This window comes from Jaculus jaculus, chromosome 5 (genome assembly GCF_020740685.1).
Source record: "Jaculus jaculus isolate mJacJac1 chromosome 5, mJacJac1.mat.Y.cur, whole genome shotgun sequence".
Classification (NCBI taxonomy): domain Eukaryota; kingdom Metazoa; phylum Chordata; class Mammalia; order Rodentia; family Dipodidae; genus Jaculus; species Jaculus jaculus.
Genome location: NC_059106.1, coordinates 95,940,334 through 95,964,798, shown reverse-complemented (window position 1 = coordinate 95,964,798; position 24,465 = coordinate 95,940,334). Strand labels below are relative to the sequence as shown.

General features: G+C 40.9%; 1 protein-coding gene across 7 annotated transcripts in view; it reads right to left on the bottom strand.

The window, feature by feature from the left end:
- Patj (PATJ crumbs cell polarity complex component) overlaps positions 1-24,465 on the bottom strand; it is a 430,613-nt gene that overhangs the window by 330,629 nt on the left and 75,519 nt on the right. For all 7 annotated transcript variants that reach the window (XM_045148899.1, XM_045148905.1, XM_045148902.1 and 4 more), the window contains exons 15-17: positions 16,327-16,461; positions 9,165-9,326; positions 3,397-3,528 (exon numbers count right to left, since the gene is read on the bottom strand). In XM_045148899.1, the coding sequence (XP_045004834.1) occupies positions 3,397-3,528; positions 9,165-9,326; positions 16,327-16,461 (429 nt within the window). The remainder of the gene's footprint in view (positions 1-3,396; positions 3,529-9,164; positions 9,327-16,326; positions 16,462-24,465) is intronic.

The window sequence follows — 24,465 nt, the reverse complement described above, 5'->3', positions numbered from 1 at the left end:
AGAAAAATGCAAACTCCTAGACACTAATCCACAATAGGGTCAGTCATATATAGGTTATTGAGGATGGTTTACATGCTAGAATGCAATTTTATAATTAAATTTAGACTCTACAAAAGTATCTACTTATTAATTTCCTTAAGTATAAAAATTAGATACAGGGCTGGATAAATGGCTTAGTGGTTAAGGGATTTGCCTGTGAAGCCAAAAGACCCAGGTTTGATTCCCCAGTACCCATGTAAGCCAGATGTACCAGGTGGAGCATGTGTCTAGAGTTCATTTGCAGTGGCTGGAGGCCCTGGTGCACCCATTTGCTCTTCTCTCTTTCTCTTGCTCTAATAAATAAATAAATAAATAAATATTTTAAAAAAAAAAAAACAGGTACAGGGGGGCTGGAGAGATGGCTTAGTGGTTAAGTGCTTGCCTGTGAAGCCTAAGAACACTAGTTCTAGGCTCGATTCCCCAGCACCCATGTTAGCCAGATACACAAGGGAGCGCCCGCATCTGGAGTTCATCTGCAGTGCCTGGAAGCCCTGGCGCGCCCATTCTCTCTCCTTGTCTCTATCTGCCTCTTCTCTCTGTCACTCTCAAATAAATAAATAAAATCAAAAATAATTTTAAAAAAAAGATACATTTCAAATATAGTGTAGTGTGGCACTAAGTTTCAGAACAGTATAAAAAACTTTTGTGTTCATTTTGTAAACTGGATAGTGGCTAATAATGCATTTTCCATTCTTTTTGTCGTCCCCTCAAGGTAGACTCTCTTTCTCTCTCTCAAGCCCAAGCTGATCTGGTATTCACTACATTGTCTCAGCCTGGCCTCGAACTAACAGTGATCTTCCTATTTCTACCTCCCATTGCTGGGATTAAAGGCATGCACCACCACACCTGGCTCTATTCTTTATGGAAGTTTTACTTGGTACGTTCTGAATCACTTTCCTGCTTTAAAGAATATTCAAAATATAAAACTTGAGATGAGGGTGCAACTCAGTACTAGAACTGCTGCTTTGCATATGTGGAATCCAGAGTTAGATCGCTAGCATTGCAGTGTGAATAGAGGAAGAAATAAATGTTGGGATGCTGGAAAGATGGCCCAGTGGTTACAGGTGCCTGATTTCAAAGCCCACTAACTTTGGTTCAATTTCTAAGTCAACTATATAAGCAAGATACAAAAAGTGGCACAAACACCTGGCATTGCTTTATAGCAGTAAGAGGCCTTGGCATGCACGAACATGGGCATGGGCACAAACAGACACACACACGTTTTAACTTATGAAATGAATAAATAAACACTTGAAATCTGCATCAAGACCACAAATAGAGAGTGTTGGTAAGTTACATGCTACTTATCAAAATGGTTAACAAATGCTCATCGATTTGTTCATTTAATTGCCATTAATCCTGGCTAACCCAAATTTTATTCAATCATTCACAAATATTAACCACATACTATTCACTAGGTAACGGTTCCAATAGAGGGGGGGAGTCCCCATCATTTCTTTTATATAACCCTAATATGAATCAATATATAAACTGCCAGAATTTTATTGTATTGATCTTTTTTTTGTTTGTTTGTTTGTTTTTTTGTTTTGTTTTGTTTTTCAAAGTAGGGTCTTGCTCTAACCCAGGCTGACCTGGAATTTACCCTGCAAGTCTCAGGGTGGCCTTGAACTCATGGCAATCCTCCTATCCGTGCCTCCTGAATGCTGGGATTAAAGGTGTGCGCCACCATGCCTGATAATATTAATGCTTTTTAAAAATGTCCTATTTATTTCTCTGACAGAGAGGCAAACAGAGAGAGAGAGAATGGGTGTACCAGAACCTCTAGCCACTACAAATTCCAGACACCTGTACTACCACGAGTATCTGGCTTACATGGGTACTGGAGAATCAAACCTGGGGTCCTTTGGCTTCACAGGTAAGTGCCTTAACTGCTAATCCATCTCTCCAGACCAGTACTGATACTTTTTAGTTACAGTATTTCCCAAAATAATCATTTTGAATCAACAGCTCATAATTCAACAATATCCTGAAGAGAATCTAAGTGCAGAGGGTTACCTGGCACAGGAACAAACAGCAAAAATGAACTCATCTATTTTAGTAATTTTAAAACATACTGCCAAGATATGCAGTTAATGTTCTTACATAATGCTGAAAGTATTTTTCTCATAATTTGTTCCTAGCTACCTTATAAAAACCTGATTTTTATTATCATTCTGTATTGTATATGCTTTGACAGAGCCCATCTTGCCTTATTAAAATACAGTATGTTTGGGCAAAACTAAAGTATTAAAATATGCATCTTAGCAGTAAAAACGTTTCTAATCAACAGTTTCAATTCTCTAAAATAATATGACAGCAACTGATACACTGTTGAAATGTGTCACTACGGCAAAGGAGACGGCTCAGTAGTTAAACCTACAGGATCAGGTCTGATTCCACAGTGCCCATAACAATCAGATGCACAAAGTAGTGGGTGAATACATGTGGATTTTGATTATAGTGGCTAGAGGACCTGAAATGGCCATTCTCCTCATTCATATTCTTTCTCTCCCTCTCTCTTTAAATAAATAAAACCATTATAAAATAGTAAAGAAAAAAATGTGTCTTGCTGTGAGCCACTGCACCCCCCCCCCACATAACCTTACCACAGTTAAAACTGTACTTACAATGAAATATAACTACATAGATGCTATTGATTATATATTGATAAGCATATTCTTTCAGTAAAAACATTTCTGGAGATGAATACAAGACTGTAAAAGCCTTCATATGACAGCAAACTACAGAAAAGTAAATATTAGGAATAGCTGCTAACATATACATGTTTGATTTCTGGGTTTGTTTATTGAGACAAGGTTTCATTACATGGCCCAGGCTGGCATTGAACTCACTATGTAGACAACACTGGCCTTAAACTCCTCATGATCTACCTGCCCCAGTTTCTCAAATGCTAGGACTACAAGAATGTGACAACATATCCAGAGTTTCTTTTTGGAGTGTTAAACATGTTCTAAAAGTTTTGGTGGTTACATAACTTGTGGATATATTAGAAACAATACAACTGAATGGTCTAATGAGTGAATTTCACAATATGTGAAATATATTTCAGTAAGGTAGAAAGAGACACATTGTAAAAGCTCAACAAATTCTAATCTCTACTATTTCCTTTATTGTTCAGTTATTTCCTCCATCACTCTATTCACTGAGAACTACTAACTTTAATGTGACAGATCTAAGTATAACTACCCTTCTCTGGAGTTCAGTTTTGCTGAAGTCAATGAATACTTTAAACAATTAACATTCACGGGGCATTAACATCAGCCAACCATGCCAAAACAAGGAAAACAGAGCTAAAACAAAGACAAAACAGAACACCTCTCCAGTGGGTTCTTATACCTGGTAATCCAGAATGCTGAAGCCCAAGCCTTTACTGTCTTTCACTAGTTCAACAGTCTTGACTTCCGGAGACCACAGGGCTAATTCCCCATCATCATCCTCCTCGGTGTTGACATCTGCACTGTGATTAACCTGCAAGAACAAAGGAAGTAGATGCTTCAAACTACTGCTGTACTGTTCTGGAAAGAATGAATCGATCAGGAGTCTCACTGCTTCTTTTTAAACTGGGGACTCTGGCATGCACAGTTTTCATGCACTGGGCACACACTATCTAGGATCAGACCATTATGAAAATTCAAGCACTTAGAAAATGCAGATTGTTCATACATGTCTCAAATGGAAAGCACATGTTTCACTGACAATATTAACACTGACCTCTTAGACCTCAATGAGTTCTGTCATTCCCATTAGAAGCATAAAAGGGAAAAATATGCAATTTAAGTAAAAAATATAGACAGCATGCAAAGTAAAGGCATATAAGCAATACCTGTGCCAGTCACAGTGAGGCAGAAAGAAACAGTCACACAGAGTCCAGCCAGTGCACAATACAGACAAGCCACTTCTACTTGGTCCTGCAAGTTGTCAAGAGTTTTACTAGAGGAGTAAGGTTTTAAAGAAAAGAAAAAGTCACTGGGTGTGGTGGTGCACACCTTTAATCCCAGCACTTGGGAGGCAGAGGTAGAAGGACTGCCTGAGTTTGAGGCCGCCCTGAGAACACACAGTGAGTTACAGATCAGCCTGGGCTAGATGCATGAGGACCTGAGTTTGATCCACAGTACACATGTAAAATCCCAGGCACGGTGGTTTGTATCTGTAATCCTAGCATTGGGGAGACCAAGACAGAAAGGTCACTGTGGTTTGCTGGCCAGCTGATCTAGCCTAAAAGGTGAGCTCTGGGCCAATGACAAACCCTGTCTTAAATTCACCAAGATTTTCTTCTGGCCTCCACATGCATATGCACACATGTACCTGCCCATACATGTGCATCCATATACATACAAACACATACATGTAAGTATACCACACATACACAAAAAAGAACCCATTCAGTTTTAATAGCAACATGCTGATTTCATCTAATTCATCTTCCCCCAAATATTTTGGCCTTCTACAAACCAACCTTTTTTTTTTTTTTTTTTTGAGATAGGGTTTTATTCTGTAATCAAGTCAGCCTAGAACTTACTTTGCTCAACCTGTCCTAAAAGTTGCAGTAATCGTCATGTCTCAGTTTCCTGAGTGATCAGATTACAGGCATGAGCAATCATACATAGCTAAATAATCTTTAAAAGCAGTTGTGTTGAAATCCTCAGTGATTTCTATAGATGAGATGAAAATGAATCACCTCTACAAACAGAATTTTGAGTGACCTGTATAGGAAAATGAATTTAATGGAGAAAAAAAGGGAGGCGCTATAATTTGCAAAACTGAGGCACCAGATACAAAACCATATTCAAAAATAAGGAATGGGGCTGTGGGAAGGCTAAGTGGATAAAGCTCTCATCACTCAAGCCTGAGCCCCCAAGGTCAATCATCCCCAGAACCCAAGTAAAAAGCCAGAAGGTAGAGCAAGGTGGGAGGCAGAGACTGGATTTGCCAAGACCCTGAGCCAAGCCCAGCAAAAAACAAGTAAGATCCAGAGAGAAACCATGAAAACATGAGAAAACATGACTGACTGTCCTCTGATCTTCATATGGGCACCATGAACAACACACACACACATACTGGTTTATATCTCAAACTACTGCTGCAGAGAATGCTCTGGTCAACATTCAATCCATGGTAGACTGACTCCAAACACAGGAACAATTTCTTGGTTCTTAAATTACCAAACCTGCCATTAGTGGTAATGTTCTCCCTCACTAACCTCTGTGTATTTCATCCTTAGAGGACAAAGTGACATTCTTAACAAAAACACTTGTATCCTCCACAAAAACGTTCTAATGGGTAATATGACATGACTGATGTTTTACTGTGACATTTCATATACTAACTGATTAATGAGATAGAATTTTGGCTGAGCACTTAACCAGATAGAGTTTAAGAACATAAGATGGTATCAGGTTAAATGAGAAAACAGAAGGATAGAAAAAAAAAAAGAGCTAGGATTTAACAAGCAATACATACAAACAAAAAACACAATTTCTAGAAGTCTCAAGGCATCCTGGATGAATAAGACAATATGAAACAACCTGAAACAGATCACTGTGACACAGTTCTGAAAAACTCATGCTTACCCAACAGAAATGTACTGCTATGATACAATTAGTCCTACATAACTTGTATGCACAGAACAGAAGGCAATCAGCTAATGGGCAGCAGAGCTGACACCAAGCCTAACTCAAGTGTTGCTCCCCATTGTGTTTAAGTATGACGTATGGTAACACAGAGTTAGCAGGATGGGCTTGAAGATTTATACACCTTATAGAACGGCTCTAAAGGCATTTTTTATCAACCTTCAGAGAGAAGCCAGCACATACATTTTACTTCACTAAGGATAGGAAGAGTCTTAGATTTGACATAAGTCCTCTCCATGGGGGAAAAAAAAAAACATTTTTTTTTCTATAAAGAACAAGAGAGATTGAAACAGATATCCACCAGGCACAGAGCTGCACATCTACAACACCAGCACTCATTTTGGACGCAGGCAAGATTAGTTCAAGGACAGCCTAGGCTTATACAATTACTACATAAGGCAAAACCCTGTCTCAGAAAAGAAAATGAAAAATTTCAATTATTAATCAAAAATTTACTATGTCCCTTTCACATGCCAAGTATAGACTAAGAACAGCATGAGCTAGCCAGTAATTTTAAGAAATGGCCTCTGCCCACTGTAGCTGACAGTGTTCTTGGAAAGGTGAGATGAATGACCCATAATGGCACCAGTGGACTATAAGGAGGACTACATTCTTCTGTAACATCAGAAACAGACGGGAGGCATCAAGAAGAGCCACCACTCACTTTGACAGAACACTGTCCATTCACAACAAATACACATCTCTGTGGCGTTTTCTTTTTTGAGAAAAAGAGTTTTAGGAAGTCAAATTTAAAATTACCAATTTAATGCAAATCTATAAATGTAATATATTATATAAATGGGTTGGAGGATAAAATTACCAATTTGGGGCTGGAGAGATGGCTTAGCAGTTAAGGCACTTGCCTGCAAAACCTAAGGAACCATGTTCAACTCCCTAGATTCCATGTAAGCCATACGCATAAGGTGATGCATGTGTGAGGCTGCACATGCACACAAGGTAGAGTTTGATTACAGTGGCAGGTCTTGGAGCACCAATTCTTTCTCTCTTGCTCTCTCTCATTTAAAAAAAAAAAAAATTAGGGGCTGGGGAGATGGCTCAGCAGTTAAAGCACTTGCCTGAAAAGCCTAACAACCTAGGGTTCAATTCCCCAGTACTCACATAAAGCCAGATGCACCAAGTGGCACATGTATCTGCATCTGGAGTTTGATTATAGTGGCTGAAAGCCCTAGCACATCTCCTTACTCTCTGTTCCACCCAACCCCACTTGAAAACAAATAAAAATATTTTTTAAAATTCCAGTTTAGGGCTGGAGAGATGGCTTAGTGGTTAAGGTGCTTGCCTGTGAAGACTAAGGACCCAGGTTTGATTCCCCAGTACCCACATAAGCCACATGCACAAGGAGGCACAAGCATCTGAGTTTGTTTGCAGTGGCTAGAGGCCCTGGAGTGCCCATTCTCTCTCTTTCTATCTCTCTCTGTCAAATAAATAAAATAAAATACCAGTTTAGCCAGGGTTGGTGGTGCATGCCTTTAATCCCAGCACTCAGGAGGCCGAGGTAGGAGGATTGGTGTGAGTTGAAGGCCAGCCTAAGAATATATAGTTTCCAGCCAGTTAGGGCTAGAAAAAGACCTTACCTCAAAAATAAATAAATAAGCAAGCAATTTGTTGACTTGGTTAAATTAAAAGAGAAGGGTAAGACAGCGACCCTACTCTGATATTGTCTAACACCCTGTTTAGTCATTCTTAGTGAATGAACACACCTACAGAAATCACAACACAATCCTCCATCTAACAATGGAGCTCTTTATACGCCCATCTAAGAACACAACTCTTTATACTTCCATCTAACAACCCTTTATAACTCCATCTAACACAACCTTTTATACCTCCATCTAACCCTTTATACCTCCGCCATCTAACACAACCCCTCGTACCTCCGTCTAACAAACATAACCCTTTATACCTCCATCTAACAACACAACTTTTCTTTTCTTTTCTTTTCTTTTTTATTTTAAAAAATATATTTTATTTATCTATTTGAGAGAAAGAGGCAGAGAGAGAGAATGGGCATGCCAGGACCTCCAGCCATTGCAAATGAACTCCAGATGCATGCTCCCCCTTGGGTATCTGGCTTACATGGGTCCTGGAGAATCAAACTGGAATCCTTTGGCTTTGCAGGCAAATGCCTTAACTGCTAAATCATCTCTCCAGGCCCTATTTATTCATTTTTGCAGTTCTGAAGATTGAACCCATGGCCTTGAGCCACATCCCCCAGCCTTCACAAACATTTTATTTTTGAGGTAACTCTAGCCCAGGCTGACCTACAGTTCACTATGTAATCTCAAGCTGTTCTTTTTTTTTTTAATTTTTATTTATTTATTATTGATTTGAGAGCGACAGACACAGAGAGAAAGACAGACAGAGGGAGAGAGAGAGAATGGGCACGCCAGGGCTTCCAGCCTCTGCAAACGAACTCCAGATTTGTACGCCCCTTGTGTATCTGGCTAACGTGGGACCTGGGGAACCGAGCCTCGAACCGGGGTCCTTAGGCTTCACAGGCAAGCACTTAACCACTAAGCCATCTCTCCAGCCCTCAAGCTGTTCTTTTTTTTTTTTTTTTAATTTTTATTAACATTTTCCATGATTATAAAATATATCCCATGGTAATTCCCTCCCTCCCCACCCCCACACTTTCCCCTTTGAAATTCCATTCTCCATCATATTACCTCCCCATTACAATCATTGTAATTACATATATACAATATCAACCTATTAAGTATTCTCCCCTCTTCCTTTCTCTACCCTTTATGTCTCTTTTTTAACTTACTGGCCTCTGCTACTAAGTATTTTCATTCTCACGCAGAAGCCCAGTCATCTGTAGCTAGGATCCACATACAACACAACTTTTCATACCTCCGTCTAACACAACCCTTCATACCTCCATCTAACACAACCCTTTATACCTCTGTCTAACACAACCCTTTATACCTCCGTCTAACACAACCCTTCATACCTCCATCTAACACAACCCTTCATACCTCCATCTAACAACACAACCCTTCATACCTCCATCTAACACAACCCTTTATACCTCCATCTAACAACACAACCCTTTATACCTCCGTCTAACACAACCCTTCATACCTCCATCTAACACAACCCTTCATACCTCCATCTAACAACACAACCCTTCATACCTCCATCTAACACAACCCTTTATACCTCCATCTAACAACACAACCCTTTATACCTCCATCTAACAACACAACCCTTTATACCTCCATCTAACACAACCCTTCATACCTCCATCTAACACAACCCTTTATACCTCCGTCTAACACAACCCTTTATACCTCCATCTAACAACACAACCTCTTTTACCTCCATCTACAACACAACTATTTATACCTCTGTCTAACAACACAACCCTTTATACCTCCGTCTAACACAACTCTTTATATCTCCCTCTAACACAACCCCTTATACCTCCATCTAACAACACAACCTTTATACCTCTGTCTGGAGAAGTGAACCTTCAGTTGTCCTTGGCTCATCAACAGAGGCCTCATCATCAAACAGCCGGCGACAGCAAACCAAGGTGAAAGGGGGTGGTACTTCTTTAAGAAAAGAGACTGCTTCTCGGCGAGATTTCCCATAAAGCTGCAGACCATTGACCTAGGAAGACAAGAGTTGAGTCAGCACTGGGCAAGTGCAAAACAGAGAAGCAAAATCTCTCGTACATATAAATCTACCAAAATGAAAACATGGTATCATTTGGAGGGGATGCTATAAGCAAATGGCCTAAATTTCAGTAGCAATTAGAACAGTTTAAAGTCTTTGAAGCCGCCGGGCGTGGTGGCGCACGCCTTTAATCCCAGCACTTGGGAGGCAGAGGTAGGAGGATTGCCATGAGTTCAAGGCCACCCTGAGATGACAGAGTTAATTCCAGGTCAGCCTGGACCAGAGTGAGATGCTACCTCGAAAAACCAAAAAAAAAATAAAAAAATAAAAAAATAAAAATAAAGTCTTTGAAGCCTATTAAAATCAAGGCTGAATTTTTGTTGAATGGAGGAACAAAGTATAAAATAAATTTGTGCCAAGCATGGTGGCACATGCCTTTAATCCCAGCCCTTGGGAGCACAGGTAGGAAGATCACTGTGAGTTCGAGGCCACCCTGAGATTACATAGTGAATTCCAGGTCAACCTGAGCTAGAATGAGACCCTACCTTGAAAAACCAAATAAATAAATTAATTAATAACTCTGTGAGAGAAACACTATTGCAGGGTAAGTGATCTAACTTTCTACCTCTGTGTCATCTTACTTTGTAATCCAGTATTATATTCTAATTTCCACTCATGGCTTCTCAAATGCACTAAATACCATTAGCAGCCTTCGTACGATCATTTCCTTAGCATTTTCATTACATAATTTATGGATATTACTACTAAATTTAAGGTTGTTAAAAACTGCTCAGCTTAAAATGTGTAGGTGCCCAAATCTAGGATATTTCACTGTTAAAATTTAACAGCAGTTCACATCCCACACACTTTAAAATCTTTTTTTTATTAATTTACTTGAGAACAAGTTATTGAGAGAGAAAGAGAATGGGCACACCAGGGTCTCTTACCACTATAAACAAACTACATCACTACGACTTCTATGTCACTCTGAACATCTGGCTTTATGTGGGTACTGGCGAATCAAAACCAGGTGGGCAGAACTTGTAAGCAAGCACCTTTAACCACTGAGCCATCTCCCCAGCTCCCATGTACCCCACATACTTTTAATACCACCCTGGAAAAATAACTTCTACTAAGAGCAAGTATGCATAGCTGGCATTGGTTCCATTCTGTAAGCTATGCTACTATAGCCACCAAGTGTATGTTGAGAGTATGTCAGCTTCAAGTTATTACATGTGTGCTCCATTTCTTAAAAAGATGTCATTATTCTTTGTTAATGATTAATCACTTCACTATCACTAAAATTATTCATATTTCATATACTTTGATAAATAACAACACATCCCAAAAATCATTTAAGATTTCCTATAGCATGTGTTTTTAGCTCAAAGAATTCTCAGTTCTGGCCACAAGTTACTTAAAGCTGACCTGCTTGTTACTCCCAAAAGTTCAGCACACTTCAACCAACAATCTTTTCACATCTGACTTCTAGTTTAATGGGAGGGTTTAGCAGCATTAATCTCTGACAGGTTTAGTGCTAATTGGTAGGACTCTGTAAGCCTTTCCACAGCTCTGTCATTACACCTGAGAGTATGAGGATACTGGGTTGCTTCAGCAGTGAGCAGAACATGGAATCAGCTAATGCTAGGAATGATGCTCACACTGGTGACACATCACATAGCCATCAACCAAATCATTTACAACAAAACCGCCACACAGTGAAAGAACCTACTTGTACTTCAAAGGGCTCACCCCACTGGAAAAGTCAATGTCATGTCCTAAGTCCTTGTAACTGTGAAGGGAGCCAGTGAACAACCAAGTCTAACAGCAGACAAGAGTCCTTGAAAGAACCCAAACCAACAGAAGAATGGGAAGAGGTATTCATCACTAATTATACCATAACCACAGTGCCAGCTTATGACACAAGCACAGGAACTAGTGTTAGGAAGAAGAAAGTAACCTATGTGAAATACAGCAAGTAGATACAATGAAAGTAGGATCATCACCCACATGCAAGTCTTTTTTTTTCCACATGCAAGTCTTAACTCACGCTTCACCTCAACACAAAAAAGTCATCGTGCAGCTTCTATCTTATAGTACCTTTAAATATTTAGTTAACTCATGATTTATTCATTTAAATTGTTTCCAGTTTTCACAGTAGTTCCTAGTAGACCACCTCAGTACCCTAGTGCTGAAGGGATTGGCAACACTACCCATTACCAGTTCCTAGCAAAGGAACTTATGGCTGCTGTAAAATAGCTGTTGTAGGGTGAGACTTGGCACAGTCTTCCAACCCCAAAGCATATTTATTTCTGTTTTAAGCTCTAAGAGTCCAAGGAGTACAGTACATAATCCCCTGCAAGAGCTTCTCTGGCTAACTTCAGAGGATTTTTACATCTACACTCAGTTGCTCAGAAGGAGGTGACTTTAATGTTAAAATTAACAGTATTTCTCAAGGTCTTTCAACCTGAAGCTCTTAAGTGCCATCAAGTTTTAATTATCTAGGTTTTTTTTTAAAAAAAACTTTTATTAAGAGAGAGAATGGGCACACCAGGGCCTCTAGCTGCTGCAAATGATCTCCAGACTCATGCTTCACTTTATGTATCAGGCTTTGTGTGTGTACTGGAGAACTGAACCTGGTCCATCAGGCTTTGCAAACAAAAACCTTTAACCACTGAGCCATCTCTCCAACACACGTTCAGGCTTCCAGAGCTGTCTCCCAGTATGCATCACATTCAGAGCGTGGCCCTGCCCATACATCTCGTTAACCTGCCTTGTTTCTAAGAGAACAACTCTGCTATTGAGAGGAACTCAATTCAATTTAGACTCAACAAAAATATCTACTTATTAATTTCCTTAAGCTTCACAGACAAGCACTTTAATCACTAAGCTACCTCACCAGCCCTGTTATCAACAATTTTCATACATGTACATAATGGAATTTGATCATAACTCCTTCCATTACTGTCTATTATTTTCATTTGTCTTTCCCGCCCACCAAACATCTTCGCTGCTTGTCTCTCTTTTGGTTTGATTATCTTTTTTGTATTGTTTTCATTTTATTTCTTTCTTAAATTTGGTTTATTTTTCTTTAAATTTTTTTTAAATTTATTTGAGAGCGACAGACACAGAGAGAAAGACAGATAGAAGGAGAGAGAGAGAGAGAATGGGCGTGCCAGGGCTTCCAGCCTCTGCAAACGAACTCCAGACGCGTGCGCCCCCTTGTGCATCTGGCTAACGTGGGACCTGGGGAACCAAGCCTCGAACCGGGGTCCTTAGGCTTCACAGGCAAGTGCTTAACCGCTAAGCCATCTCTCCAGCCCTGATTTATTTTTTATTTGTAAGCAGAAAGAGAGAGAGAGAATGGGCATGACAGGGCCTCTAGACAGTGCAAACAAACTCCAGATGCATGCACCCCTTGTGCATCTGGCTTACATGGGCCCTTTGGTTTTGCAGGCAAATGCCTTAACCACTATTGCTTTCATTTTTAAAATGTATTCATTTATTTAAAATTTGCACATGTATTTATGTATGGGCATGCCAGGATCTCTTGCCACTCCAAATGAACCCAGATAAGTGTACAGTTTTTCAGTCTGGCTTAATATGGCTGCTGGGGAATTGAACCTAGGCCAGCAGGCTTGGCAAGCAAGTGCTTTTAACTGGTGTGCCATCTCCCCAGAGCCAACATGGTGTTTGGACATACGTATACATTATGTGATGCTCCATCTCCTCAGATATTCATCATTTTCAATGAGAAAGAGGTGTCTATGTGTTAGTATTTGTGCTGCCTATGGCACTTCAACACTGAGCTCTCTCCTCTTGAGCTCATGTCCTCCTTTCCTGGTTGGCAAGGCATGGGCACAGTTCTGAGATGAAGACCATTGCTCTGTTGTAATTATTAACTATTGAGAAATGAGGTACATTTCCAAGAAGTGGAATTCTGATTAAAACTGAATTAGTTAAGTATTTAAAATTTACCATTCCATTTTTTGGGGTTGGGATGGATTTCATGGTCCAGTCTCACTCTAGCCCAGGCTGATCTGGAACGTACTCCATAGCCACAGGCTGACTTTCAACTCACAGCAATCCTCTTACCAGGGCTTGGATTAAAAGTGTGTGCTATCATGTCCGGCCCCAGTCTAACTTTTTCTTTGGTAAAATTTTGTATTTATTTAGGGCGGGGAGAGAGGCTGTGAGTAGTGAGAGGGAGAGAAAGAAAGAGACAGAGAGAGAGAGAGAGAGAGAGAGAAATGAACGAATGAATATAGGCAAATGAGTATATGAGTATGGCTATCATCAAAAAAAAAAAACAAACAAGTAACAGTAAATGCTGGTGAGGATTTGGACAAAGAGGAACCCTTCTACACTGTTGGTGGGAATGTACACTGGGACAGTCATTATGGAAATCAATGTGGAGGTTGCTGAGACAACTGAAAATAAATCTATCATATGACCCAGCTACAGCATTCCTGGGCATATGTCCTAAGGACTAATCTCACTACCTTAGAGATACTTGATTAACCATGTTTACTGCTGCTCTATTCATAATAGCTAGGAAATGGAAGCAGCCTAGATGTCCTTCAACTGATGAATGGATAATGAGGATGTGGTACATTTACACAATGGAGTTCTATTCAGCAGTAAAGAGAAATGAAATTTTCAGGGAAATGGATGGATCTGGAAAGGATTATACTAAGTGAGGTAACTCAGGCCCAGAAAACCAAATGCCACATGTTCTCTCTCACATGTGGATAATAGCTACAAATGTTTAGAGTTGTCTATGAGTTGGAATAAATTTTGGTAGCAGAGACCAGTAAGCCAGAAAGGGGCTAAGTGAGTTCAGGGGATGAGACTGAGTAAAGGTAGGGTGGGGTAGGGGTGGGGGAGGGCTAAACAAAATTTAAGAGGGTATGAATAAGCCATATGGAAAACTACTTCTTTGGACAATGGAACACCCAGAAGCCATAGACTGTTCCTAGAAAAATTTCAATGCAGGGCCAGAATACCTTCCTGCGAGTTGTTGGCAAGGGAGGAGCCTGATGTCCCCAACATTACAGGCCATTGCCAAGGCCCTTGGTTTCCCACCAGGAATAGATGGTAAGAGCCTATTGCTGAAGATTCTACATACTTTGGCTGCAAGATCACTGAGCTCCCTGTAGATCAGCTGCCAGAAAAAGCTATGCTGTGTGCAGCACTATGAAAGAGACAGAAGTCATCAGTAGAGATAAACAACAGTGGACACTGCAAGCCTTAAAATTGGCCAACCAGACTGCAATAGTGGCATCTGTTATGGGGGGAACCAACCACTCTCTCATTGGACTTGAGGCCTGCTCCACAGGAGGTATCATGCCTGATACTGAAAACCTAGTCAAAAGCCTATAGCAGGGGAGGTCATGAGCCCTAGGGGTATAATGCCTTCTGATGTCTGGCAAAATACATATATTATGCTCACCAAACTGCCCTGTAAGCACTCTTCTTAACATTCATACCCATATATTAGTGCTACTCTCACTTTCTGGTTAGAGAAGCTTCTATTTGCAGATGGTGCTGACCACTGGGATGACTCAAAAGGCACTATAGTACTGAGAGGTGACAGAGGAGTGTTCAGCACTGAAATATCTCTATCACACCCTCTAAGGCTCAGGGTCCACTGCAGAAGAGATGGAGGAAAGAATGTAAGAGACAAAGGAAGGGTAGTATTAAACTGCTTACAATACAATCTTCCAGACACAATTTGGCCTCATTATCTATGACCTTGCACTGCCTAGCTCTACCTATACAAGAATCTTATAATAGGAAGAAAACATGATGACATCAAAATAAAGAGAGATTAATTGATGCAGAGTGGATTCTGAAGGGGAATGTTGGGGAGGAGAGGAATTATCATGGTTTATTGTCTTATTATTTATGGAAGTTAACAATTAAAAAAAATTTTTTTAAATCAATAATCAACCAGTGGATAAGTATTACTGCAAGTTGTCAACAAGGTTCATGTGTCAGACCCTTAATAAGCATTTAACAGGGATGGGGAGATAGATCCATAGTTAATGACACTCGGTTACAAAGGCTGCTGGCTCAAGTTTGTTCCCTAGCACCCACATAAGGCTGGACACAAAGTGGGGTATGCATCTCGTGTTTGTTTGCAGCAGCAGAAACCCTTGTGTGCCCCCCCTACACACACACTACTGATTTATTTATTAAAAAAAAAAAATAAGTGAGGGTTTGGGGAGATGGCTCAGCGAAGGCACTTGCTTGCAAAACCTACTGGCCTAAGTTCAATTCCCCAGTGGCACATGAATCTGGAATTTGTTTACAGCAGCAAGAGACCCTGGCATGCCCATACTTACTCTCTTTCTCACACACACACAAATAAGAATATTTTGAAAACTAAAAAAAAAAAAAAAAGACTCCCTTAAAAAAAAAGTGAGAGGGGCTGGAGGGATGGCTTAGTGGTTAAGGCATTTGCCTGCAAAGCTGAAGGACCCAGGCTCAATTCCCCAAGCCCCACGTTAGCCAAATGCACAAGAGGCCGCACACATCTGGAGTTTGTTTGCACTGGCTAGAGGCCCTGGCGTGCCCATATTCTCTCTCTCTTTCTCTCTCATAAATTAATAAATAAATAAATTTTTTTAAAGTGAGGGAAGAAAAGTATTTTACTAGAAAAAAAATCAAATCATGTTATTAAATGTTTTTCTTGGTCAATAATTCAAACACATTCACTAAGCAGCTGAGGAAGACCATGAAATTGACCTTCCCACTGCTACCCATTATAACAAGTGTGTTCTAGTGTTCATTTAGACAAACACTCAAATGGACATCTCAGAAGCCTTCACAGATGTAGAAAATGGACGGGTATGGTATCAAGTCCCTGTAGTGTCCTTAGAGAGTTGGAATTTCCTGATGTAAGGGACTCATGTCACACTGACACAGGTAACACAGCAACAGAACAGCTCCTGCCTGGTGTTCTGTGTTTCTCCCCAACTGTTTCTTTCACCTCTAGAAGTTCATCCTCTGGCTGAAGAAGGTTCAGTGTGTCCACAGGACCACCAGGAACAATGGAAGAGATATAATGGTGCCCATCAAAAGAATCCACTTCCACACCAAGCCTCAGAGTATGGATGGGCAGGAGCTGTAACGAAACATGAAGCAATTAAATGAGACATAACAGAGATATGCAGCTGGCTAAACCCTCCAGTACATATCATTTCCACATGAAAGCTCCAAACCACAAAAGAAGACAACACTGGAAGAAGCATCAAGTACAACCAAGAGGCCATTTATCTTCCTGTTCTCTGTCCTCTTTCCTTTCTGCTTCAGCTCCTGGGAACAGTGACAAGGGTGAACAGAGGTCTGCCCTCTAGTGAGTATCACAGGAGGAATGCTGTGTTTCACTTTTCTTTAGGGATTCCTACCCTCTCCACAACATCCCAACATCCTCTTTATTGCTCAATTAACCTACACCCTCACTGTAATACCAAATACATGCCACTTTCAAGAGTCCCTGGGCTTAAAGAACCCCAAGTGAGTTGGGTTTTTTTGGGGGGAGGGTTCAAGGTACGGTCTCACACTAGCCCAGGCTGACCTGGAATTCACTATGTAGTCTCAGGGTGGCCTTGAATTCATGACGATCCTACCTCTACCTTCAGAGTGCTGGGATTAAAGGTGTGCGCCACCACGCTCAACTACCCCCAACTGACCAGCTTGCACACATCTCTACCTCAGCTCACAACTTACCGGGTTTATAATTCTTTCTTTTTCTTCCCCACTCTTTCTTCATGTTGGGCATCACATCCAGGGCCTTCTAAATGGCAGGCAAGTACTCTACCTCTCAACTATATCCATAGCCCTTGCAAGTTTTGAGACAGCATCCCATCATGAAGCTTAGACTGGCCTCAATTTGCCATCCTCCTCTCTCCACCTCTCTTAAGAGTTTAGAGTATAGGTGGATCCCATTGTACCTGGCTAGAATTCTATTTTCTTGACTGCCTCCCTGCTGCATACCCATCGTAACTACAGAGCTTGTGCCTTCAGCCTCTAAAGCCTTGGATCCTAGAACTGTACCAGGCACTGATGTGTCACTGAATGACACAAGAATTAATTTGTTAAGATGTCCTTTTCTATTTGGTCAACTTAAGTATCAACCTTTTTGTTTGTTTTGTTTTGTTTTCTGAGGTAGGGTCTCACTCTAGCCCAGGCTGACCTGGAGTTCACTATGCAGTTTTAGATTGACCTCAAACTCATGGTGATCCTCCTACCTCAGCCTCTCAAGTACTGGGATTAAAGGCGTGCACCACTACACCAGGCTTTAAGTATCAACATTTCTTAATTGGGGGGAAGTAATCATCTTCCATTCTAGGACTCATTGGTTTTCATAGGAGGCTTCATCTGGGGGTAGACAAGGTCAGAGGGAAGAGGTGGGTGTTCCAGCTGCCTTCATCTTTGTTGGATGCAAAGTTGAGGGCACTGACCAAGTCCTCTTACTTTCTATGTGGAGTGGACTATTCTTACCATCACTACATAAATTCAAATATGGCAAATGCTACTAATTATGCTTTATATATTCTGTCAATATTAGGGCCATCTCTTTAAAAATATTTTTATTTCTTTATTTGCAAACAGAGAGAGAAAGACACACAGACAGAGAGAATGGGTGTACCAGGACCTCCAGCCACTGCAAATGAACTCAAAATATATGTACCACTTTGTGCATCTGGCTTTACAAGGGTACTAGGGAACAGAACCAGAGTCACCAGGCTTTGCAGGCAAGTACCTTTAACTGCTGAGCCATCTCTCCAGCTGTCTTTTATTCTTGATAAGGAGAAAACCATACAAAGGTACCAATGCAGTCTCAGTGCAATTTCCCCTCATTTCCCTATTTTCAATGGTTTCTCATTGCCAAGCTCTCAGTCACGTGCTCCAAGGCCCCATAGGCCATACTTCAGTCACTACCTGGGGCTCATTTCCATCCTCTGATAGACACGCAGACAAACATGAAGTGGCAAGTCATCCAGCTAATGACAACCTTGATGACTTAAATAAGAAATGAGATACTTCTGGCCCTGAACTCGTCATTACCAAGCACTTTGGGCTGTACCACCTGGCAAGAGGTTATTCTGGCACCCTAAATGAACCGTTAAGGCCATTATCATTGGTCTTCGTGCCTATGACTTCTTTATTTTTCACTGATGCCACTGTACTACTCTTATCTACTCACTATAACAAATTATGCATATTAAGATAAAAGGAGATACGTCACTTTTCGGTAGTCCATCCAGCAGAGGTGAGTAAAACTCTCAGAGAAATGGTTTTATGCTGTTTACCCACCAATCTCTGCTACCTGTCTTTCCTTTCTTCGTGAGTCACACACAATGGAAGAGTGCTCTTGAGTCTCCACAGAAATCATCATCTCCAGTGGATTATGAAAGCCGACTATTCAATTTCTCAAATTCTGCAAGCCCACTGTCAAATGCAGTTATTATTAAAATTAACTTGTACAGAGTTACAATTAAATAATATTTATTTAAAATAAATGTAATGAGTTTATTACTTCCTAATTATTTCTTAGTATATTTTATTTATTTCATGAGATGGTTTATCTCACTATATGGTAAAATATTCTAAGACCTCAGAGAATATCAATCAGGCAGATAACAGGCACTCTTGAAATGGCTGGTTCATTTAGCTGCTCAACACAGCTGGGTCAGGTAATTCAACAGTCCTGCCCCACAAGGAAGTCCGTGACTGTGAAGTGTATCTGTGCATTTATTCCTAACACAGTGCTCAGTGATGTCATTTTGGTGGCTGGAAATTTGTCACAGGTAAAGTACACATAGACATTGGGAGTTACAATTTCCACATAGAAGAACCCAGATTACATCAAAGACATTCCTGCAACACTGAGACATCTGCTACTTACATAGTAACATGCCCCATCAAAGATAAAAGGGTTAAGAAGGGAAGCAGCTCCAAACCCTCTTTTCAAACCATCACATCTCAACTACCCTCCACAACTACTCCTGATCTAGTCACATGGCTGACCTCCCATTCCTCACCTCGATGGAACAGTGAAGGCAGGAAGGACTTTAGGCATTGAGGACCAGCAGAGGCTTACCCGTGGCACTCCTTGCCCTCCAAACATGGAGGCTGTGCCCTTCAAGTCTATTCTTCCAGGTATCTGTAAACAACACATGTGCACTAGAAAACTTGAGTTTCAAACAAAGTGCACATGCTTCATTTTCAATCATGTGAACCAGAAGTGATGTTTACAAACTCTGTCAATCTGAAGATTACGTTAGTCCTGGAGCTAAATCTGAGTGTAGCTAGGCTCTGACATGCTCTGTATCTGGTGTTCCCTCAGCATTCTGACTTGAGGCACAGCAGAAAGTGGCGAAATGACAGGAGTGGGAGCAACAGATGATACATCCACACCCCCATGTGTCTCCTTGGTGCTGGTTCAATGTGCTGTGCTAGGACCCTTAGGAGACTGACAAGCTAATGAGCAGCAGTGTTCTTATGACCCCACTATGATGACGAATATGAGGAAGTACATCCAAGGCAAGTGAGTCCATTGTTGTGATTTACTGACAGTGTTAAAATGATGAAAAAGAAGTGAGATCAAAAAAGCCAGAGTCTTCAGACCAAAGTGGAGACCTGTCATGAAACAAACTGCAGCTCGTCCATTTAGCTAAAAGCTCTACTTTTAGCATCCTAAAACAAGACATCAAAATGTTCAAGTGGGAATATAAATGCTATTGCTTCAGGGAGAAAAAAAAAAAAAAACTTCTGGAAAGGAGTGCTCCAAAGTTGTGGCAGTGGACTAGGGAAGGATACTTCCCAAAAAAATTGAACCCAAAATAAAATAAAAGAGAACAGAAGGAACCCCAGGGTTGGTTCTCATCATATGCATATACACACAAAGTATTAGATACCCACTTATGTTTTGTGATTAGGAAGCTACTACGTTGGCCATAAACAAAAACAAACTTTCCAAGAGTAAGGTCACCTGCTCTGACACAATAAACCACAAGCTTCATGCCCTGGGTTAGTTGAACCCAGGATGATCGTCCAGTCCAACACAGCATCCCTTACTCAGTACTCGGTGTTCCTACCTCTTCTCAAACTAATTCTGAGTGTTCAGAAATAGACAATATGTACTGCTATGTAATAGCTGACTGGAAGTTCTCTCATAGCAAAGGCAACCAAGCCATCTGTTACTTCAGATATATCATGTGTGTTATCCAACTGGCATACTTAATATCTGACTAAACACCTGATCTAAAACTATACTTGACACCTTCCCTACCTGTGCTCCTATTTCCTGTGCCTGGAATATCCACTGTGCGTATCATTCAAATGCATCTTTTAGAGTTCAATGCTATCCTACCAAATAAGCCTCTTCCATGTATCTTAAAGGAGCACCATCTTTTTCCCTTGAACATGCAGTAAACATTTTAGCAATATTTGCACAATGAAGAAAGAGACTGAAATTCTCCCTAGGAATCTCATCCCAAACTTACAGATTCAAAATACTGATAAGGAAAAAAAAAATACTGATGAGGGGAAAAACAAGGCATGAGCATTTTGAAAAAGCTCCTCTGAGCTGCAATGGCAGTGTAACCTGTAATCTTAGCATCTGGGAGGCAGGAGGAAAGGATAAAAAGTTCAAGGCCAGCCTGGGTCACATAGAATATTTGAGACCAGTCTGAGCAATATAAGGGAAGAAGGAGGGAAAGAGAGGAAGGAAAAATGGAAGAGGTAGAGGGTGAAAGGGAGAGGGAAGGGGAGAGAGAAAGAGAAAAGGAAAGGGAGAGGGAAGGGAAAGGATAGGGAGAGACCGATCCTCTGCAGCTTGTAACATGCAACCAAATCTAGTTTAGAATCACAGCTCTTCAACTATTGGTTCTGTGGCTTGTGTTCATCACTCCAAACAAGGCCACAGAGCACAAAAATCTTGTTTGAGAACTGGTAAGAATAAAATGACTCTGATGAAAGAGAAGCTTACTTTTCACAAAATATTATTTTGTAACTTTTCAATTTTATGTCTTGCCCACATAGTATCTATTAAGAATTAAAAAGAACACCGGGCATGGTGGCACACGCCTGTAATCCCAGCACTTGGGAGGTAGGAGGATCACCAAGAGTTCAAAAGGCCACCCTGAGACTACACAGCCAGCCTGGACCAGAGTGAGACCCTACCTCGGAAAAAAACAAAAAGAATTAAGAAGCAGCCAGGTGTGGCGATGCACGCCTTTAATCCCAGTACTTGGGAGGCAGAGGTAGGAGGATCACTGTGAATTCCCGGTCAGCCTGGACTAGAGTGAGAGTGAGACCCTACCTAAAAAAAAAAAAAAAAAAAAAAAAAAAAAGAAAGCATATTGTAGGTTTTGAGTCTGGTTTTATAAATAATTCTTCTACCTACTTAGCTGCATAGTTTTTTGTTATCAGTGGTGGTAGTGGTTTGGTTTTTGTTTTGTTTTGAGACACTATCTCAAGCCACTCAGTGTGGCACCAAACTCACTATATAGATAATAACCTTGAACCCCAACTCTTTTGTTTCCTTAGAGTTGTTTTGTTTCAGAGACAGAGTTTTATTGTGTGGTCCATCACAACCCTCCTTTCTCCCACCTTGCAAGTGCTGTGATCACATGTGTGTCACCACACCCAGATCAACTAGCTGTGAATGATCCTTGGCAAGTTAATTTGCCAGCCAGGTGGTCCATTTTCCCATATGGAAGATCAAGAGATCTTCAGATCAAGAGGTATTTAAAGCGCAGGCACGCCCCACTGACAGCATGGCAGTATATCCCTCTAGCCCCTGACGACCCCAGATCATCCCACTGCTTAAAACTTCCACCTGTTCATTACAGAGGGAAAGAAAACCCACATTCATGTTGTCTGACTCAGGAAATATACTCGAGAAGGAAATTTAAAAAAATCTGCCAATCTGTCCTGTCAATACCAGAAATCAGGGTCAGTACTGTTTCTCACACCAGTGGTATTACGGATGCTCACTCTGTATTACACTTGGCAGTGGCAGAAAGGGCACAAGATGAGCTGAATGTTCTTCTCTGTGATTATCTTAATAGTAAACACTTGCCAAAAAAGCCATCCCTAAAAGTGCTTGTCTCCCCAGATGCGGGAAACTGCTCTGGTGTCATGATTAACAGCTTCCTAGAAGTGAGGCGGCTGATGCTAAAGCCACTGCAAATAGTTTCCACCTCATAAGAAAACCCTATCTGTCATCACTAACAGGAAGATCTTCAATCTTCCCTTCAAGACTAATGAGCAGGTCATTGTCTAGAGACAGCAGGCCTATACTCTCACTTTGGGTTAAAGGAGCTTCTTATTTCTGATTGCCATGACCACTGGGGAGACTCAAAACTCATCAAAGTGCTCAGAAGGACAGACAGTCAAGTATTCATCACTAAGTGAGACATCTCTACCACACCCTCCAAGGTTCAGGGATTACTGCAGAAGAGGTAGTAAGAATGTAAGAGCCAAAGGAAAAAGAGGAGGGCTTTGTAATACTGTTTTCCAGATACAAAGTGGTCATGGAGATCATGATACCTCACAGTGGCTGACACTACTTACACAAGAGCTACATGATAGCAGGGAAAAAGCAGTGACATCAAAATACAAGATAACAAGCCAGGCATGGTGGCGCACACCTTTAATCCCAGCACTCGGGTGGCAGAGGTAGTAGAACCACAATGAGTTTGAGGCCACCCTGAGACTACTTAGTAAATCCATGAAAAATGGAAAGGGCAAGGCAAGAATCTTCCATCTTGACCTAGAGCTCCTCCACACACCCCAGCTTCAAGCCTTCCACTTCTGTCCCGCAGCAAGGAGGACGAAGTCCACACCTATCACTCTGCCTCTCAGGACCAGAAGCAGTGACCTTCCCCACCAGCCTTATTTAACAACATCCTGTCCACTGTTGAATTTAACCACAACTGTGGTTTCTGCTACATGCTAGCCCTTTCCACAGCAGGGCTGTGACACCTACAGCTGGCCACATTCCTGGACTCCCTGCCTCCAAGTGGCCTTCCCTATGAATAGCTGATCACACAGGAGAAAGCAGAATAGAGGTCACTAGTGAAAGAAGATATGGATGCCAATTAGAGGGGCAACTATAGTGTACAATAATTAAGCATTTTCTATAACTACAGAAGTGTTGGGCTGAACAGATTGCTCAGTGGTTAAAGGCAGTTGCTTGCAGAGCCTACTAGCCTGGGTACAAAACTCTAGCACCCAGATAAAACTTCAAGTAAAATGGCATAAGCATCTGTGACCCCAAAGCAACGACCATGGGAGGTATAGCCAGAAGAATTTGAAGCTCGCAGGCCAGCTAATATGATGTTACTTGCAGTCTGGCAGCTCATTCACAGTGGCAAGAGACTGTCTCAAAGAAGGTGGAGCACAGCCAGCTTGATACTGTCCTCTATCTCCATACATGTGTCATGGCACATGAGCCCACAGCCAACTACACACACACACAAAGTAGTAATAACTACAAAGAGTGAAGATTCCCAACACAGCGCAATGATCATATTCGAGGAAGTGGAAATGCTCATTAATCTGATTTGTTCATTATGAATTATATACATGTGTTAAATTATAACATTGTGCCCCATAAATAAGTATAGATATTATATGCCAAATGAAAAAGAATATACCGCCAAGTGTGGTGGCACACGCCTTCAATCTCAGCACCTGGGAGGCAGAGGTGGAAGGATACATTGAGTTTGAGGCCGCCTTGAGACTATGTAGTGAATTCCAGGTCAGCCTGAGCTAGAATGAGACTCTACCTCAAAAAAAAAAAAAGAAAAGAAAAGAAAAGAAAGAAAATATACTCTAAAATAAAAAAGAATAAACTGTTCACCTAAGAAAGAAAAAAAAAGAGTAAGAAATGAATTGTTCCCTTAAGTACAATCTACAATAGAATAATTTTGGAGAATCTTAAAGATCATTTCCAGTGTTCCTCACACCCACTGTTTATTCTCAGCTTCAGAACATTTGTTCCATGGAAGAAAAGGAACCTTTTCATAGATGAAAAATAAACTGGTTTTATTAAAATGCAAAGGCAGAATGGCAGTATCAATTGGAATGTGTCACATCACAAGGTCAAAGTGCC